Below are 21,422 nucleotides of genomic sequence, written 5' to 3'. Positions count from 1 at the left end.
AAAGAGTCTGTATCTGATTTGTATTGTGAACACCACTGATTGTATATCAAGTGTTCAACCTCAAACAATTTTCTTTGTAATTTTGTTTGAATAGAAGTCTCTTGCAGTTGTGCTTGAGCATAGGAAGTCTCTTGATTTTGTTCTTGAGCATAAGAAATCTCTTGCAGTTGTGCTTAGTTTGAAGTCTCTTGCAAGTTTTAGCAGTGAGCAGTTGTGATCAGATATTACATTTTTAGTGAACTCTCCTTCGAAGTGCAAGGGGGACAGGATTACTTCCTGTTTGTGGAGGAACCTGTATAATTGCTTTGTGTCTTTATTCTTTCTCTCTCTCTCTCTCTCTCTCTCTCACTGTTTTATCCGCTGCAACTAGATCCTGAACATCATCTCAGAAGCTGAACTCTATCAGATTCTAAAGTGTGATTTCATCTTAGGAGAAAACGAAGAAACACAATTCAACCCTTCTTTTGTTTTTCTCACCTTCATACCCTCCCAAACCAATAGGAGGTTAAGTGGTGCTAACGTGACACCAGTTATTGAAAATGCATTTACAAATATTATTTGTCAAAAAAACCAAATCTCTCCTTTGAATATATTCAGTCAAAATGGCATTTTTTGGGGGCAATTTGTTAGCTGGTATTTTCACCAGCCTCATTTAATGTGGTTGATAGAGCCAAACCGCAAGTGCACAGCCTATCGAAGTAATAGTAGTAAGTAAAAGTATCGTTCCGCTAGGGAGTTGTTCAATTCAATTAACCTTTAGTGATTGATTAGAGGGAGATAAAGTTTAGTAAAAAGGGGGTTTTGATTGCTGAAGATAAAAACAATATTAATAAAAAGCCTCGGGATCATTGGTTTATCATAATGACAAATCCTTCACTAGACAAGACCTAAACATCTAATTTCATGGTTTACGCACTAATTTCTAAAGACCGGTTTCCCTTAGCCCCTCACCTTTCCGATGAAAGTCCGGTGAGAGTTTACTTCTAGCAACCAAGCCTATTTTGCTGACATGATTACTAGAAGATGCATAGAGGATTGAAACTACTCTTTGTCTCAATAATTGCAAAGACTATTTCACTATTTTGCAATTATTGTCTAGATTCACTTGTTCCAACTTCAAAACTCCGCTCTCGCTTTATGAATTGATGTTTGGGATGATGGATTAACGATTATCAAACCCTCCGCTTTCGCTTCCACAGTTTGATAATTGTTAATCCACGTTAAGACGGTGAATCTAGATTAGAAATTAGGGTTACATAGAAATTAGGGTTTAGGATTGTTTTGTTTAGGATTGAGTCATTAGACTCCCCAACAATCCCAAGAAGAAGAAGTCTACTCACTCATGTTCATCGTAGACATGGGGGAAGAAGAGAGAAAAACAGTAAAAATAAATTGCAAAGAAAGTAAAAAGGAAATAAAGACTTTTTATTGAAATAATGCTTGAAATAAACAAAGTAAAAGGTGAATGTTTATGGTGGAGAGCTACTCTATTTATAGCTTTACAATTGACTTAGAAACTAAGCAACTAAAGGGATAAAACGGTAAAGCTGCAACAGGGTAACTTGGGCCCGAAGAAAAGCAGCAAAACAGGATCCTGGGGACGGGCACGGCCGTGCCACATGTTGGCACGGGCCGTGCCAAGCTTCTGACTTTGGGGGAACATATTTTTGTCCCGTATCTTCGTATTCTTGCGCTGTATTTGCTCCAGTCCTCTTTCTTTTGCTCCAAGGTACCTTCCACCATATATTTATTCCTAAAATAAAATTAAGACAATTTAAAGTAAAATATTCTAAAAGGAAATAAAATGCAATATAATTAAATCAAATCTTATTTAAAACTAAACTAAATAAAACATTAAAATAGACTAATCTATGACTCATCAAACTCCCCCACACTTGAATCTTTGCTTGTCCTCAAGTAAAAGGCAATAGACATAGCAGCAACAAAAGATTTATTCATGGCAATATTAAGAACACATGTCTCAAAAGAAAGGCTTCGCTTCAAGTACACTAATTACAATTTCAAATGCTTCTCATGAACCTATTCTACCCAACATCAAGTCTCAAGTGAGTGTGTGTGTGCAGTCCAACCCTTTTATTGCTCCTGTATAAGACAGATATTATGAGGAATAGGTTCTATCCTTAATGCTAAAGTAACCGAGAAAAGTCCTTTCTTCATTTCATATAAGAGTGGTGGGAATTTAAGTTAAAATTAGATTAGATTAACAATTAAGCACAAGGGGCTGCAGATGCCTAGGGGCTATCTATCCTCGTAGGAAGTCTTCTCGGATGTAATTGTCCTTTCCCCCTAGATTCAAAATCACCCTAAGCAGCGCTGCAAAATTTTATTTTATTTCATCTCCGCGTAGGAAGTCTTTTTGGATGTAATTGTCCTTTCCCCCTAGCATTGATGAATTTGTTTTAATTTAAGTTCAAATTAGGGAGTCACCACCACAATTAGGAAGTTAGGGATTGTCCTTTCCCCCACATGTTGGTGCCATTCTCCCGCCCCATTATAACTTTAACAATTTAAGAATATAACAATTAAGAACATTGATTAATTTCCCACACAAACTTATACTACTTTTACTCTTAAGACTTTAAAGGGTCTAAGTTAACACTAAAGCTAGAACGTGTTCCTTAAAATACCTATTCATACATTTGCTCAAGGATTGCAACTGGGTGCTTTTCTCATTGGAGAATTTCACAATAAAACAAGACATGGGTATAGCAAGATCATAAGAAACACAAGAAACTACCTTCATGTACAAGAAGCAACCTAAAGAAGAGACAAAACAAAAATTTTCATGCCATTTTTACATTAAAAACAAGCTACTAGTCATGCCTTTCACTATAAAAACAAAACAAAAGAATAAAGTTCAAGGGAGTTTGGACACTACGACTCTAGACACTTTATTAGCCCCCCCCCCCCCCCCCCCCCACACACACACTTAGGGGAAGCATTGTCCTCAATGATTCAAAAGAAAAAGAAATTAAAAGAGAAGAAGAAGAGAGAAGGAGTAGAAGAAGAGTAATAGAGAGGAGAGAAGGGAAGAGAGGAAGATGAAAGCTCACAATTTATTGAGGTCCATATGGAGGACCTTGAAGTTGGAGGTGTTGCATCGTCCGACGGAGCATCTCATTATTTTCATCATTGACACGGTTGCCCCTTTGAACTTCATTGCGAAGGCCGGAGATCTCAACACCTTGCCTTTGTTGCTCGGTGCTCATCCTCTAGATTTCATTGTGAATCCATGTCCATCTTTGATTTTCATTAAGCTCACTGGATTCATGGCCATGGTGTTCTTCTTCATGGTGCAAGTTAGCACCTTCTCCCTCATCATCTTGCTCACCAAGAACCTGCACATCATTAACATACAACCAATTTTCTTCCACCTCGGTGGTAGTCCGAGATGGGTTAGGAAATAAAAACATGATTGGCACATTTAGCTTAAGTTGGTAATGGAGGGGTGGGCGATGTTTGATGAAATTCATAGCAATAAGGGTTTCTATGTTAAGCCTATTGTTTCCCTCAATTGGTTTGATCCCCTCATCTTCACCCACTCCAAAACACCAAGCTATATATGTAATGATGCCACCCACCACTATGTCTCCTCTACCGGCCGGTCTAGAACCGACAAAGTCTAGGTGATCAATCAAATAAAAACAAGTATTGACGGGGTGGTTGTAGAGCATTGCCCATAACATGAACAACTCATCGGTTCTAGTGTTTCCTAGCTCGGTTCTACCCCAAATAGTGCAAGCCATTACCCTCTGAAGGTACCTAAGTACGGGGTTGTGAATGTTGCTAGCTTTGTTCGCCCTAGGGACGTATTTGTTAAGACCGGTGATTTGTTTCCAAAAGGCAGCTGGGTCATAGTTAACCGGTTTTAGACTAGGATCCCAATGATCATGAATATATCCTTCATTTGCAAAACCTAAGGCCTCACAAAAGTGCTGAAGTGACATGTCATAATCAATATTCATCAACCGAAAAACAACTCTATGGTTAGGGTTATCATAATCCAACTTATCTTTGGTAAAATCTATTGAGCTCAAGAATTCATAAGTGAAGTTTTCATAACCCCGCATAGGTTTCAGCAAATCAGTCCAACCTAACTTTCCTATCAGCCTAGAAACATCATCAAAAAGCTCTAGCACATCCAAAGTATTGGGATCAGGATAACGAGAAGGATGCAAGTGTTTAGAGATGAGATTTTTATACCTGTCCCTTTGCTTGTTGTTTTTGAACTGGATTCCATGATTCTTCACTTGTGCTTGCTTCTTTGGGGGAGGTCCTCCTTGAGAGCTTGCTGGTTCCTTACCACTTCTTCTTGAAGCCATTGACCCTTGTTGCAATTGGTTTGAAGTTTTAGGGTTTGGGAAGATTTTTGGTGGAAAGGATTGGTTTAGGGTTGGGGTTGATGTTTTAGGGAAGGTTTGTTGGTTTGGATGTGGAGATTGGTTAAGGTTTTGTGGTGTTTGGGTTAGGTTTTGAAAGATTAGGGTTTTGGTGAATTATGGGTTTGGATGGATGAAAGATGTTTTTGATTGGTGGTTTTTGTTTTGGAGGAAGTTTGTGGTTGATTGGTGAAAGAATTGAGTGATTTGGTTAAGTTTTGAGGGAGATATGAGGGTTTGAAGGTTTGAAGGTTATGGAGGTTTAGAGAGAAGTTTGAAAGATGAAAGAGGGTTGTGGTTTGTGAATGAGGAAGAAGAAGAGAAAAAATATGAGTATATAGGGGCTAGAGATCGGGCACGGTCGTGCCACCTATTGGCACAGGCCGTGCCATCTTCTTGACTTCCACCTTCCTTTTTTTCTTCAAAAACTTGGCACGGCCGTGCCAATCCTAGCACGGGCCGTGCCACCTTTCTGGTCCTGGGGGCTTCAGAATTTTTCAATTTCTCGATTTTTTTTCGAATCACACTTGGATAATTACCTACAAAACAACTTAAAACAAAGAAAAACAAAACAAAAGCGATTAAATGCGTGGGTTGCCTCCCACGAAGCGCTCTTTTAATGTCATTATCTTGACGGTTAGAAAGAGTCCTTAGAATGGATCAAAGATATCATATTGTGTAGATGACGCTATAAAACGTTCTTTCACAACATGATCGTTAAGCATGCAACAAGAGTAAAGAGCGGGACCCTTCATAACATTTTCCAACTCAAATCCTACCATCTTATCACTCACTTGAAAGACTATCCTACCGTTCTTGACATCTATGAGAGCTCCTGCAGTGGCTAGGAACGGTCTACCTAGGATTATAGGGACGTCTTCGTCCTCCGCAATGTCAACGACTACAAAATCAGTTGGGATATATATCCCTTCTATCTTAACGGGTATGTCCTCGACAAATCCTACAAGTTTCATGGTAGAACGATCAGCTAGCTTCAACTCTATTTCGTTAGGTTTCAATTCTCCTATCCCTATCCTTTTGAGAAGAGACAAAGGCAGCAAACTAACACTAGCTCCTAAGTCACATAAGGCTTTGTGTATGGTTTCATTCCCAATTTCACATGGTATGGCAAAGCTACCTGGATCTCTAAGCTTAGGGGGTGTTTCTTGAATGATTGCACTAGTTTCCTTGGCCAAGGCTATTGTCTCATTATGCTCTATAGCCCTTTTCTTTGAAAAAATTTCCTTTAAAAACTTGGCATATAGAGGCATCCTAGACAAAGCTTCAGCAAAGGGAAGTTTAATGCAAATCTTCCTAAGTATGTTAACAAATTTTTCAAACTTACCCTCTAGTTTAAGCTTATCAAGATTTAAGGGGGATGGAGTTTTGTTTTCTTCAAGCGGTTTTGCTTCTTCTATCACAATTTTATCACCTGAAGGCTTGACACTTTCTTTCCCAATGTTTTTAACCTTAGCAAAAGTCTCGTTTAACTTACTACCCCCAAAAGATATGACATTAATTTGGGCTTTGGGATTGGCTTCGGTTTGACCAGGAAAGACTCCCGGTGTTTGGGAAGAGGTAGCCACTTGTTGGGCTATTTGAGCGATTTGAGTTTCAAGCATTTTAGAGTGAGTAGCAATAGAATCAACCTTGGTATTGAGCTTGGAAAGAGAATCATTCAGAAATCCGGTTTGGTTTTTAAGTTCTTGAAGTTGTTTGGTTTGGTTGGCAATAGAGTTTTCCAACAAAATTTCCAAATTGGATTTCTGAGTGAATCTTTGGTTGTTTGCATAACCGGGTGGTGCTACTTGTCCATAGGGATTTTGGTTTTTATAAAAATTTTGATTTTGTCGCATCCCTTGGTTGTATTGAGCATAATTCATTTGCTCAACACCATTAATAGCACTACCTAGTTGGCAATCAACACCAGCATGACCAGTTATACCACATATTTCACAAGAAGGAGTAGAAGCAGAATTGACAGCACTAACATTGAGTTTTTCAAGTTTTTCAGTTAGTGTATCAATTTTAGAAGCAAGGTGGTCATAGTTAGAGACTTCGTACATACCTGCCTCCTTTTTGGAGGATGAAGAACTAGTGATGGCTCTCTCGTCGGTCCATTTGTAATGATTTTGAGCCATGTCTTCAATCAAGGCATACGCCTCCGTGTAGTTCTTGTTCATAAGTGCTCCACCTGCAGTTGCATCAACAGACATCTTAGTGGTATAAGACAAGCCATTATAAAAAGTGTGGACTATAAGCCACTTCTCTAGGCCATGGTGGGGACAAAGTCTTAGCATTTCTTTGAAACGCTCCCACTCATCATAGAGAGATTCCCCATCTTTTTGGTTGAACCGCATGATTTGGTCTCTAAGTTTAGCAGTTTTAGATGGTGGAAAGAAACGAGCAAGGAATGCTTGCCTCATCTGATCCCATGAAGTAATGGAACCGACTTCGAGGGAATGGAACCAAGCGCTAGCTCTATCCCTTAAGGAAAAGGGAAAGAGATGAAGTCTTACGGCCTCTTGGTTCTCCTTCATGGTTCCACTAATTCGTAGGAAAACAGAGATGTGAAGATTGGGATCCTCAGTGGGGGATCCCGAGAATTGGTTTTGCTGCACCAAGTTAAGTAGGGCAGGCTTAATTTCGAAATTGTCATCCTCAACCGTTGGGTACACAATAACAGCTTGTAGCTCAGCCGTAGACGGCGTTGCATACTCTTTGAGAGTTCGATTGACCATGGTGGTGTTATTTTGTGCCGCTCTCCTCCTTCTATGTAAGAATCTTTCGATCTCGGGTATGAATACCGCTCGATTTCTAGTTCTTCGCATAAAAGGTTGAGAACCCAAGAAGTTAACGATAACAAAAAAAAATAAAAAGTTAAAAATAAAAACAACAAGAAGAGAGAATTCTAATCACTAAGAAAAAGCTAATTAAATTAGTTAACTCCCCGGCAACGGCACCAAAAACTTGATAGAGCCAAACCGCAAGTGCACGGCCTATCGAAGTAATAGTAGTAAGTAAAAGTATCATTCCGCTAGGGAGTTGTTCAATTCAATTAACCTTTAGTGAATGATTAGAGGGAGAGAAAGTTTAGTAAAAAGGGGGTTTTGATTGCCGAAGATAAAAACAATATTAATAAAAAGCCTCGGGATCATTGGTTTATCATAATGACAAATCATTCACTAGACAAGACCTAAACATCTAATTTCATGGTTTACGCACTAATTTCTAAAGACCGGTTTCCCTTAGCCCCTCACCTTTCCGATGAAAGTCCGGTGAGAGTTTACTTCTAGCAACCAAGCCTATTTCGCTGACATGATTACTAGAAGATGCATAGAGGATTGAAACTACTCTTTGTATCAATAATTGCAAAGACTATTTCACTGTTTTGGAATTATTGTCTAGATTCACTTGTTCCAACATCAAAACTCCACTCTCGCTTTATGAATTGATGTTTGGGATGATGGATTAACGATTATCAAACCCTCCGCTTTCGCTTCCACAGTTTGGTAATTGTTAATCCACGTTAAGACGGTGAATCTAGATTAGAAATTAGGGTTACATAGAAATTAGGGTTTAGGATTGTTTTGTTTAGGATTGAGTCATTAGACTCCCCAACAATCCTAAGACGAAGAAGTCTACTCACTCATGTTCATCGTAGACATGGGGGAAGAAGAGAGAAAAACAGTAAAAATAAATTGCAAAGAAAGTAAAAAGGAAATAAAGACTTTTTATTGAAATAATGCTTGAAATAAACAAAGTAAAAGGTGAATGTTTATGGTGGAGAGCTACTCTATTTATAGCTTTACAATTGACTTAGAAACTAAGCAACTAAAGGGATAAAACGGTAAAGCTGCAACAGGGTAACTTGGGCCCGAAGAAAAGCAGCAAAACAGGATCCTGGGGACGGGCACGACCGCGCCACATGTTGGCACGGGCCGTGCCAAGCTTTTGACTTTGGGGGAACATATTTTTGTCCCGTATCTTCGTATTCTTGCGCTGTATTTGCTCCAGTCCTCTTTCTTTTGCTCCAAGGCACCTTCCACCATATATTCATTCCTAAAATAAAATAAAAGACAATTTAAAGTAAAATATTCTAAAAGGAAATAAAATGCAATATAATTAAATCAAATCTTATTTAAAACTAAACTAAATAAAACATTAAAATAGACTAATCTATGACTCATCAGTGGTCAACAACAGTTGACATTTAGTCTCGCAAGAATCGAAGTATTTCCTTCAATCAATGGAGTTCGACGAGATGTTGGACTTAGCGTAAAGAGTCTCGAAGCATTGAAGTTCGACAGGATACAGCGCAAGAAGCGAAGCCGTCGAAGTCAAGCAACTGCCTTTGGAGCGGGAAGATTCGAATTTCAAAAGAGAAGCGATTTCCTTAAAGGAGAAGGTGGGACACAAGCGGTTGTCTACGTGGAAGGAGTGTTGATCGTGGGATTAGTTTCTTTATACTTATTTCCTATGTAAATAATAGTTTTCCATAGGGAAAACGGGTCGCAAATCGCTTATACATAATTCTAAAACACTCGAAGTACCGGCACAAGAGAAAAGAGTCACAAAGAATGTATGTTAATGATTTGTGGAAGCACCTTTATTTTTAATGCACTTGCATTTGTATTTTTTCTTTTCTTTAAGTTTCTGCAATTTAAACTTAATGCACCCTTATCGATTTTAAAACATGTCGAAAGACGCCACACGGTATTGTCCCGTTCGTTAACCAACCTACAAACTCGATGAACGCACAACAACAAAATGCACAACATGTCCTAGGATCTCTGGTTTGGTCCTTCTTGTTATAATCAAAACCAGTTGGTAATTGTTTACCAAAAACACCGGTAAACAGGATGTTGTTTATAATTTACGCCTCATGCTCCTCAACTTTGAAAACTATAAAACAGTCATCGGGAATCAAGAGGTGAGAGATGAAGGGGGCCTGCAAATAAAAGTGCCATAGATATCACCCATCTCATCGGGACAAAGAATTAGAGAGGACAAGCCCTCTGTGCGAATGATGAAGAGATAAGGGGAGAAAAGGCCCCCTTGTCGAAAATTGACCTCTGTCAAGCCATGAACAACATTCATTGAAAATATCCTCACTACATAAATTAACAAAAATGTTGGTAAAACTCCAGGTTATAACCATCAGGGCTTGGACATTTACCAGGATGTATTGAAAACATTGCCACACGAAACTCTTCCTTCGTAAAAGGAGTCGTTATTAAATCATTATCATCATTAGTAAAAAAATGTCGTATAACACTAATCACAGATTCACAGGCTCCATGACACTATTTTTATTTTGGAATAAATCTAGGAAATAATACTTAGTAACCATAATGATACATGAGTTCTCAGTTACCTTATTACTATGATCATCTTCGAGAGAGGTAATTTAATTTATTTTCTTTCAAGCTGTAATCGAGGCATGGAAAAATTTAGCATTCCGATCACCATCTTTCTAACGGTGTGTCTTTTCCCTCTAACGCAAGTATGCATTATCTTAAATAAGCAACTGAGTAATACGCTTTCTCATGGACATCATATAATGTTGATAATCTTATGTCGTATTGTTTCTAAAGCTATTCAACTGTCAACAACAATCTTCAACTGAGTGATACACGTTCTCATTGAACGAATCAGTATTCGCCAGAGCCCTATTAAGTCTTTCTTCAACATGAACGAGTATGCTTCTAATGGGACATCACATAACCTAGAGTCTATCACTGTCTGACGAAAACCATTGACCAACCAATTTTTTTGAACTATTCTTCCTCTTTTTTCGAGTTTAATAGGAAACAAGCTAATGGAGTCGCTAATGAGTTAGCGAGGGTAGCCCCATCCGAACCTAGCCCTCACATTTATGATGATATACCGTCATGTATTTAACACATTTAGCTAATGAAATGCATTGATCTATTTGCTTCAAAAAAAAAACAAACCTAGACATTCGTAGTTTAATATTTGGGTTAATAGTGTTTTACCCCCTTGTAATATAGGTCATTTCCGGTTTTCCAACCTGTAATATTTTTTGTTTGGTTTTCGTCCTTGTAATTTGAAGATTTCTGATTTTGGACCTTTATGAATTTTGACAGTACAAAATCGACGATATGGCAGGGGGCTAAGCCAAAATTTGCTCAAATTAACAGGGGGTAAACTGAAATTTGCTCAAATCACAGGGGATAAACCGAAATTTTCACAAATTACAGGGGGCGAAATTTGCCATGAAGGTCCAAAACCAAAAAATCTTAAAATTACAAGGACGAAAACCAAACAAAAAATTTTACAGGGTGGAAAACCGGATATGACCTATATTACAGGGGTAAAGCACTATTAACCCTTAATTTTTCTTACCTATTCATCCGTTCTATTTTGTTATATCATTATTAAAAATATTTATTAAATATCTAAATAGTGAAATATGATTTTTTTTTTTTACCGGTGGATATAATGAAATATGAATTGAAAATATTATATAGTGCACACTCCTTTTTTTTTTTGGATTTTTTCATTTACATCGGCCTTTAAAATAAAATCGTCATCGTAAATAGTTTTTATACCGTCAACAAATCATAAACGTTAGAATTTTAAAATGTTTGTACTTTATATTATAACTACTTTTAAAATCAATGGTTGTAGTGTGGTGAGTATTGTAATTTTTCTTACAGTCACAATGGATTATAAATAAATTTATTTAAAAAAAAATGCGTAATCGTTATTTTCTTTTAATATTATAGTGTTTTATTCTTTCAAAAAAATTATGGTGTTCTTTTTAATATTAACTGTAATATTGTTTTTTTTTTGACAAGAACTGTAATATTGTTATAGTGTTGATTAAATAGTAAAGTATCCAGTCAAAATATAAAATCGTGAAGAATAAACAAATTTCTATAAACATAAAGAATTATAGAAATTTATTTACATTATTAAAGCAAAAAATAAAGAGAGATATTGTACCAAAAAAATAAAAATTAAGGAGTGATACTTTCCTTTCAATTAAACGTTGTGGTTTCGTACAATGCACGCTGTCGACATGTCCACATGTAAATATCCAAATAAATAAAGATTTAATTTCTATACATTATCCTTATACTTTGTTTTTTTTTTTATTGTAACCAATTATAATTCCTAGATGTTAATAATATTTGACTTTAATTATTATTATTTCTAAAACTATAAATTTGATTTTTTTTAACTTAAAGTTAAATTAATATAGTGTTATGTCAAAATTAAATTTAATAAACAAAGAGTTTAATGGAAACACACTGGTCTAAGATAGTTGTACACCATGTTCCACTAAAAACCATGATATTGTCACATTATTTTATATAATATTATAACCGGTTTTGAAAATGACTTAATTTTTTTTTGTCAAATAATTAATATTTAGAAATTCACATTTTTTAAAATAAATAAGTAGGATATTCGATGTTGAACCTCAAACCCTATATATATTATGTAATGTACTAAATTCTTTACTTATTGTGTGTAAAACTAGTTCATACCGACCATGAATATCCTATTTTCTAATAAATAAATAAATAAATATCAAGTTTCCTCCATAATTACAAATATCTGTTTTTGTAAAACATAAATACAAACAAAGACCTTTTCCGGTGAATACATAAATAAAAGAGTAAAGCCCCGTGATTTGGCCAAGTGTGTGGTTTTAAATGAATAAATTTAGACATTGAAAGCGAATAATGATCACACGTTACACTCTCGCATTTGTTTTGAATGAATAGTCTTCTTGTCGACAAGACTCAACTCAAGTCAATCCCATTGTTTTTTCCATTCAATTTCCTTTACCATACAACACATCACATAGTACTTTTCTCTCTTTCTTTCTAATTAACATTATATATATTACATATCTATATTCATTCAATTCAATATCCTTCACACATTTTGCTATGGAGTTTAAGATACCTCTCTTCTTTGTTCTCTTCACTCTTGTTGTCTCAACTTCTCAAGCCTTCAAGTATTTCGTTGGTGGAAAGGATGGATGGACTCTAAACCCTTCTGAGAATTACAACCAGTGGGCTGGAAGGAACAGGTTCCAAATCAGTGACACTATAGGTAACAATAACATACCCCACTTTATTATTATTTTAATTTAATTTAATTTAATTCTATGTAACATACAACACCATGGTTTTGATCAGTTTCAATTACTCAAATAATATTTGATAGATGAAGTATTTTTTATTTTTTTAGAAGGAGATGAAGTTTTATTTGTCATCATATTCGTTTTTTTTAATAGTATATATGAAATTAATTTTTGGTCTAGGGATTCTCTGCTATAAATTAGTTGAATATGTGTTTAGTGTTGATTTTGTTGTTTGGAATTATAGTGAAATTGATAAAATCACAATAACTTCGTTGTAGTTTAAACTTTAAAGTATACTTTTGTTAAAATGACTTCAAACATGCACAACTCTATTGTATGATCCTTTTTTTTTTTTTTTTATGGTTGTTCTGTATTGAAATTGAAATTAATATCCTTGTTTTTCCTATAAAATTTTGCAACTTAAAAAAATATATTAATTTCTCTGTCTTATAAAATATTCATTTAATTATGATATAGTTTTCAAGTACAAGAAGGGTTCGGACTCGGTGTTGGAAGTGAAGAAAGAAGATTATGAAAAGTGCAACAAAACAAACCCAATCAAGAAATTCGAAGATGGTGATACAGAGTTCACTTTGGACAGAGCAGGGCCATTCTATTTCATCAGTGGAAAAGATCAAAACTGTGAAAAGGGTCAGAAATTAACCCTTGTTGTTATAACTCCACGAACACCACCAAAATCATCTCCTTCACCAAGTGGTGGTGGCTTATCACCACCTTCACCGTCACCAACGACAACCACTCCATCACCCTCTGTTTCACCACCATCTCCAGCGGCTATTCCTCCAGCAAGCTCCCCTGTTCCGGCTGGTGGACCTACGGCATCATCTCCATCTCCAGTAGTGAGCACACCTCCGGCTGGTGGACCTATGGCATCATCTCCATCTCCATCTCCAGTAGTGAGCACACCTCCAGCCGGTGGACCTATGGCTTCATCTCCTTCTCCGGCAGGTGGACCACCAGCTCCTTCACCAGCAGGTGGTCCATCTACCCCAGCAGGTGGTCCTCCGGCTCCAGGACCCGGGGGAGCAGCGACTCCATCAGGGGCACCAGGACCCGGGGGATCAGGGACACCAGGACCCGGGGGAGCCGCTCCAGCAGGGTCACCAGGATCTAATTCAACTGCACCACCGGGTAGCAGTGGTTCATTTGTAGCTCCTTCGAGCTTTCTGGTGTATTCCGCAACCCTTGCCGTTGGTGCTCTGTTTTTGAGTTACTGAGACATTTTGGGTTGAAAGATGAAACAGAGACTCGCATAAATTAGTGATATCACTAATATGTTGTATGTAATAAATTATTCGGGGATTTGTAGCCTGATTTTGCTATCATTTTTAGTTTTTTTTTGTCTCTTTGGCTATTGTTATTCATGTTCTGAATTCTGAATTCGTGAGATGATGATTTGTTGTATATTGATACTATGATATCTGTGTATCATTGTTATGTTCTTTGTATAATAACAATAAAATGGATTAGTTTTTTTTCATAATGCTAAAATGGATTAGTTTATATTCAGTTTTTTAACGTATAAATAAAGGGCAAAGTGTTAACATAACAAATGATTCACGACTTTGTCAGTGATAAATTTTGTTCAACAAATTTGTCGAAGCCATTTTTGGTGGAGTTCTCCTTTCAACCATATTTCTTCATCCACAAAGCTTAAACTAACCTTGCTTAAGAAATTCGAATCTATTTTCACTATGACCAGTCTAATGTTGGTAGGAGTTAAGTCCCACGATCAAATGTAATTGAATAGGTACAAATAAAAGTCTAATATCTTCTGCATTGACTCTTAAATTGAAGTCCTAATAATCATGTGATTACCCTTTGTAACTTTTAAACATAGTTAAAGTTTAATTAATCGAGAGTACTCGAGTTTGATCACTTGCTCAAATAATATTGATCAAATTTTAGAAACAAGTCCCTATGAATTGTATTATAATATTGATCAAATTTTAGAAACAAGTCCCTATGAATTGTATTTCTAGTAACAAAGTTTTAAGTTGGATAAAAAAAAATTACAAAGTTTTAAGTAGCTCAGGAAAATTGAAGAATGCATATGTGTATAAAGGAGGTAGTGGTGCCAATTTTTTTTTTTTTTTTTGTATCAACAAGCCACAGTTATCAGGACAATTTCGCTATACTTTATCCGGGAAGTTTAGTATTTTCCATCGTAAATTAATTAATAATATTAACAAGGCGAGAAGACCAAAAAACCAATGTTACTTTAAACTTCTTGTTGATCTTTTAGCCGGTTTTAGGGCCAAACATTTTGACATTTAGTTAGTCCCTCAATTATGATATTAGATTCTCAATAGTCAAGAATTTTCTGCATATATGCGTTTGAAATATTCTTTATCATTTGACCAAAATTGTGCGGTCAAAAAAATATTGATTTCAAAATTTTATTTTAGGGTTAAATAAGTTTTTCGTCCTTATAAATATAATGAATTTTGATTTTAGTCCTTAACAAATAAAATAGAATGTTTTCATCCTCATAAATTTTTTTTTATATTTTTGATCTTTAATGACCAATTTATGTTCATATGAATGTCAAGATTATAACACTTTTATGATACTGTTTTTCTCTCTCCTAGGGTTAGCGGCCGCTGCCTTCCCGTAGTGAGAGTACTTAAGTCGTTCGGTAAGTTTTTCTTCCCTGAACGTTTTTTGCTTTCCATAAGCCATGATGCCTTTGTGTTCTTTTTCATGTTTGTGTCCTGCGATCATGTTATCTTGCCTTTGATTTCATTAAGCCACCTTTGATTTCCATAAGCCAAATTTATACTTTTGTCTTTTATGATACTAGTTTAGAGACCCGGCGTTGCCCGGGTTAGATATTAAATAAGTTTTATAAGTTTGTGTGCACGAATACACGTGTCAGTATATTAGATTGAATTTATTTAAATTTACAATTATAATAATATCATAAAAATAAATATAAATATTTCAAAAAAAAATTAAAAATAAATATAAATGATGAGATGAATGTCCAATGCAAGAATAAAAAGTGTAACAAAATCAATAATGAATTAGTCCAAGTTGTAATAGTTTTGGGTCCTTTAAACATGGACTATTACTTTCCCACCCTATTGCCTTCACCCGCGCCCTGTAAAATTTCTAAAAATGCCCTTGTGCATTCCGGATTTTAAAATTTGGATTGATGTTTACTATTTCAGATTTTATAATACGGACAATTCTTATGTATAATCAGCCATCAGACTCTCTCACATTTCAATAGTTTTGAGTTTTCCTTTTAAAAACAACAAAAAAACTAAGTAAAAAAATGCTAAAAACCTGTCAAATAAAATCATAAAAATATAAAAAATAGTACCAAAAAATTTTAAAAATCAAATAAAACTAATGGAAATTTTTTCGGATTTTTCTGAAAATATGAAAAATTAATAAAAATGAAAAATGGGACTAAACGATGGAATTTTGGATTTTGAGGGGCGGAGTCCCATAAAAAGTCCCTTCTTTGGGAGTCATGGTCCTTGAATTTTTTCTGATTTTCTGGGGATGTTTCGGAGCAATCCGATCAAGTAGTCCGAAAACCCGATTTTTGTTAAATAAAATATTGGTTTTTAAAAATAGAAATAATAATAAAAATATTGAGAATGAATGTGGAAGTGACATGTGGCATAAAAAACGTTACTTTATATATATACTATTGATTGATTGATGTTACGTTTGTTGAGATAAAAAATACTGAGTGCATAAGATCAAAAGTTTGTTGAGATATACATGTTAAATAAAATAGAAAAAATAATAAAAATATTGAGAATGAATGTGGAAGTGACATGTGGCATAAAAAACCTTACTTTATATATATACTATTGATTGATTGATGTGTAGTTTGTTGAGATAAAAAATACTGAGTGCATAAGATCAAAAGTTTGTTGAGATATTTATGTTAAATAAAATAGAAAAAATAATAAAAATATTGAGAATGAATGTGGAAGTGACATGTGGCATAAAAAACCTTACTTTATATATATACTATTGATTGATTGATTGATGTGTAGTTTGTTGAGATAAAAAATACCGAGTGCATAAGATCAAAAGTTTGTTGAGATATTTATGTTAAATAAAATAGAAAAAATAATAAAAATATTGAGAATGAATGTGGAAGTGACAAGTGGCATAAAAAACCTTACTTTATATATATACTATTGATTGATTGATTGATGTGTAGTTTGTTGAGATAAAAAATACTGAGTGCATAAGATCAAAAGTTTGTTGAGATATTTATGTTAAATAAAATAGAAAAAATAATAAAAATATTGAGAATGAATGTGGAAGTGACATGTGGCATAAAAAACCTTACTTTATATATATACTATTGATTGATTGATTGATGTGTAGTTTGTTGAGATAAAAAATACTGAGTGCATAAGATCAAAAGTTTGTTGAGATATTTATGTTAAATAAAATAGAAAAAATAATAAAAATATTGAGAATGAATGTGGAAGTGACACGTGGCATAAAAAACCTTACTTTCTATATATACTATTGATTGATTGATTGATTGATGTGTAGTTTGTTGAGATAAAAAATACTGAGTACATAAGATCAAAAGTTTGTTGAGATATTTATGTTAAATAAAATAGAAAAAATAATAAAAATATTGAGAATGAATGTGGAAGTGACATGTGGCATAAAAAACCTTACTTTATATATATACTATTGATTGATTGATTGATGTGTAGTTTGTTAAGATAAAAAATACTGAGTGCATAAGATCAAAAGTTTGTTGAGATATTTATGTTAAATAAAATAGAAAAAATAATAAAAATATTGAGAATGAATGTGGAAGTGACATGTGGCATAAAAAACCTTACTTTATATATATACTATTGATATTCCAAGCGTTTCTTGATTCCATGGTTTCATCCACTTTTGCAGCCGCTGTACTTTTCTCACTATTCTTCAAACCTTATAATTTTGGCCGGTTGGTAATCTAATAATTTGTAGACCATATACATCTTGTTCTCCTAAAAATCATATTCATTCAATCTTTTGTGGCCTACTACTCCAGTTTAGGGATTAAGGATTCTGTTTCTATTGTCACATGAGTGTCATTAGTTGGAATTGTCGGGGTTTAGGTAGCCCGAGCACAATTCCTAATTTAAAGTACCTAGTTCGGACCTCTAAACCGGATGCAATAATCTTGTCTGAAACAGTGACAACGTCTAATAAAATTGAAGAATTGAAATATACGTTGGCTTTTGATTACTATTTTTCTGTTGATCGTATTGGCAGAGGAGGTGGTTTGGCATGTTTATGCAAAAAGAACTTTAATTGTACTATCACAAATTTCTCCCAAAATCATATAGATATGTAGGTTAATAACTCTTTGAGGGGAAGATGGAGGCTAACTGGATTCTATGGTATGCCAGAAGGAGGAAGGAGAAGAGAGTCTTTGAATTTACTTCGGCAATTATCCAATCTTTCTCAACTTCCTTGGTGTATTATTGGTGATTTTAATGATATTCTATCAGCTGATGAAAAGAAGGAAAGATCTAATCGTCAACCGTGGCTTATACAAGGATTTTGGCAAGCTGTTTTGGATGCTGGACTTGCTGATATTCATATGGATGGTTATGCTTTCACTTGGTTCAAAAGTCTCGGAACTATTTGCGCTGTGGAGGAGAAATTGGATAGAGCTATGGCAAATGATAGTTGGTTTGATAAATTCCAAAATGCAAAGCTTGAGTGTCTTACTACCACATCCTCGGATCACTATCCCCTTTTGCTAGATTGTGCTCAGCAGCCTGTGCTTAGTTCTGGTCAACGTCGCTTTCGCTTTGAGAATGCATGGCTTGCTGAACCTGAGTTTAGATAATGCAATGGTGGCTATTGAAATTGTTCACTATATGAAGGCAAAGGCAAAAGGAAAGAGTGGAGATGTTGCACTTAAGTTGGACATTAGTAAAACTTATGATAGATTAGATTGGGATTACCTACGAGATATCATGATTCAAATGGGTTTCTCATCTCGATGAGTTAGCTGCATTATGCTTTGTGTTGAGACGGTTGATTACTCGGTATTGGTTAATGGAGCATCAGTGGTTCCTATTGTTCCAGGACGCGGCCTCCGTCAGGGGGACCCTCTCTCACCTTATTTGTTCATCATTTGTGATGAAGGTCTTTCCTCCCTTATTCGTGAAGCTGAACGTTGCAATAATATTAGAGGTACTTCGATATGCACAAATGCACCAGTTATTTCTCACCTTCTCTTTGCAGATGATTGTTTTCTTTTCTTTAGAGCTTGTGCACGTGAGGCTGTTTGTATGAAAAATATTTTGACTACTTATGAAGAAGCTTCGGGGCAAGCCATTAATCTCCAGAAGTCAGAATTATTTTATAGTCGCAATACTCCAGATGATTTAAAGAATCTCATTGCTACTACCCTCGGTGTTCGTCAAGTGCTGGGTACAGGTAAATATCTTGGGCTACCATCTATGATTGGCCGCAGCAAACATGCAACTTTTAAATTTATTAAGGATCGTATCTGGAATAAAATAAACTCCTGGAGTAGTAGGTGTCTCTCGCAGGCTGGAAGGGAGATTCTCATTAAGTCTGTTTTGCAATCTATTCCTTCCTATGTGATGAGTATTTTCCTTCTGTCAGGATCCCTCATTAATGAGATAGAAAAAATGTTAAACTCCTTCTGGTGGGGTCATAATTCAGCAAATTCTCGAGGATTGCACTGGCTATCTTGGGAACGTCTTTCAGTTCCAAAGGTGTTTGGAGGTATGGGATTTAAGGGCCTTAAGGCGTTTAATATGGCTATGGTTGGTAAGCAGACTTAGAAGTTGGTTTCTTCTCCAAAGTCTCTAATCTCTCGTTTACTTAAAGCTAAATATTTTCCTCGAAGTGACTATTTTGGAGCTAGTATGGGCCATAATCCTAGTTATGTTTGGCGTTGTATTTGGAGTGCTAAAGATGTGATTCGACACGGTTTTTTGTGGAGTATAGGTACAGGCGAACACATACCAGTTTGGGATCACCCTTGGATCAGTAATGTTGCACGAATTTTACCATCAACTAATCATCACTTGGAGTAGCCATCTATCACTGTTTATGACTTATTGGTTACACCCCAAAAACATTGGAATATAAAGCTAATTAATGCTTTTTTTTACAATGTTACTGCTAGAAATATTTTTAATACTTCGTTACTTCCTTCGGTAACTCATGATGTTCCTGTTTGGAAGTTTGAGAGGGATGGTACTTATTCAGTTAAAAGTGCTTATAAGGATATTCTGAATCATGATGTGGCAGTTGTACAACACCGTGTGCCGTGTAACTGGAATTGTATCTGGAGTTTAAAATTGCCCCCAAAACTTAAGAATTTCCTTTGGTGAGCTTGCCGTAATTGCTTGCCCACGAGAATCCGGTTGCAATCAAAAGGAGTTAAGTGTACTGATAGATGTGCATTGTGTGATGATTTTGGTGAGGATAGTACTCATTTGTTCTTTCTATGTAGTAAAAGTATGCTTTGTTGGCAACATATTGGCTTATGGAGCCATTTGATGGTTGTTTTTGATATTGATGCCAGCTTTCCAACCAATGTGTTTGCTATCCTACAACATCTGGATCAGCAACAAAAGCAAATTTTCAGTGTAACCCTCTGGAGTATATGGAAGCATCAAAACAATAAGGTATGGAACAACATTACTGAAACAACTCAAGCTATTTGTGCTCGTGCAGGTTCTCTTCTTACTAGCTGGAGGAATGCTCAGACTATTCGGCATCCTATCCCTCAGAATCATGATACCCCGAATGATTTTAAATGGATTAAACCAAGTCCCGACAGGTTTACTTGTAATGTTGATGCGTCCTTCTCTCAAGCTCAGAATCGGGTCGGTATTGGTGTTTGCATTCGAGATAATGAAGGTCGCTTTGTTTTAGCCAAGACTGAATGGATGACTCCACTTCTTGATGTGGATTTAGGTGAGGCTTTGGGTTTATTATCAGCAATGTATTGGGTTCGCGATCTGCATATGGGTATTGTGGACTTTGAGCTTGACTCCAAAACTGTGGTAGACAGTCTTTATGGTAGTAAAAGTGACGTCTCTAATTTTAGCGCAGTAATTAATGATTGTAGACGTCTATTAGCTTCTGATTTAGTAACCTCTGGTGTTAGGTTCATTCGAAGACATGCCAACGAAGTCGCTCATAGCCTTGCTAGAGTGGCTTTGCGTCATGCTAGTTTCCATATTCATATTAGGATTCCATCTTGTATCTCTACTATTATTATGAATGAAATGCAATAAGTTTCTTCTTGTAAAAAAAAAAAAAACACTTTTATGATCAAGATGTATCTATGTTATGTCCGTTTATTATGTTAAACATTTATATATATTTATATTATGTTTAAAAATATCAAAATTATATCTATTAGAGGCCAAAACTAAAAAAAAAATTGTGAGGATGAAAACATCTCATTATATTTTTTAGGGACAAAAATCAAAATTTATTATATTTATAGGGACGACAAACTTATTTAACCCTTATTTTATATTTAGAATATCGAGCTTGAATCTGAACCGTCGAATTTTATTTGAACGATCATGATGTCTTAAATGCCTGACTCTGGAGCATATGGATACCTCGATTATATAGGAGAGGTCATAGCGTTTTTGCTCTCTGGAGTTCACCAATCAAGTGGTATTCAGTTTTCCATTTCACTTCTATATCAAAGTCGATATTTTCTTGGTCTTGTCTATCATTTTTTTTTGTTGTGGTGGTCAGGATTCTAACCCCAGACCATACATATATTATGCATTATCCTTACCAACTGAGCTAAGCTCACGGGGACAATTTATCATTTTTTAAGTACACACAATATGTCTTCTCTTCTCCATTTATCTTGA

At 35.4% G+C, this 21,422-nt stretch overlaps 2 protein-coding genes and 1 non-coding gene across 3 annotated transcripts; all 3 read left to right on the top strand.

Moving 5' to 3' along the window:
• Window positions 1-6,671: 6,671 nt before the first annotated feature.
• On the top strand, window positions 6,672-6,778 carry LOC146899248 (small nucleolar RNA R71). Its single transcript, XR_015024338.1, has one exon. It is a non-coding gene; the product is annotated as a small nucleolar RNA R71 (small nucleolar RNA).
• Window positions 6,779-12,306: 5,528 nt separating this feature from the next.
• Window positions 12,307-14,029, top strand: LOC146899247 (uncharacterized). The gene is made up of 2 exons (XM_085739284.1): window positions 12,307-12,494; window positions 13,003-14,029. The coding sequence occupies exons 1-2, from the start codon at window positions 12,329-12,331 to the stop codon at window positions 13,761-13,763; spliced, it is 927 nt and encodes a 308-aa protein (XP_085595410.1). The 5' UTR covers window positions 12,307-12,328; the 3' UTR covers window positions 13,764-14,029.
• A 3,903-nt stretch (window positions 14,030-17,932) lies between these two features.
• LOC146899246 (uncharacterized) lies at window positions 17,933-18,385 on the top strand. The gene has a single exon (XM_085736729.1). The coding sequence runs from the start codon at window positions 17,933-17,935 to the stop codon at window positions 18,383-18,385; it is 453 nt and encodes a 150-aa protein (XP_085592855.1).
• Window positions 18,386-21,422: the final 3,037 nt, after the last annotated feature.

This window comes from Medicago sativa, chromosome 8 (genome assembly GCF_051527215.1).
Source record: "Medicago sativa cultivar Bolivia chromosome 8, Bolivia_mono, whole genome shotgun sequence".
In the NCBI taxonomy this organism is placed as follows: Eukaryota; Viridiplantae; Streptophyta; class Magnoliopsida; order Fabales; family Fabaceae; genus Medicago; species Medicago sativa.
This window is presented reverse-complemented; position numbering and strand designations above follow the sequence as displayed.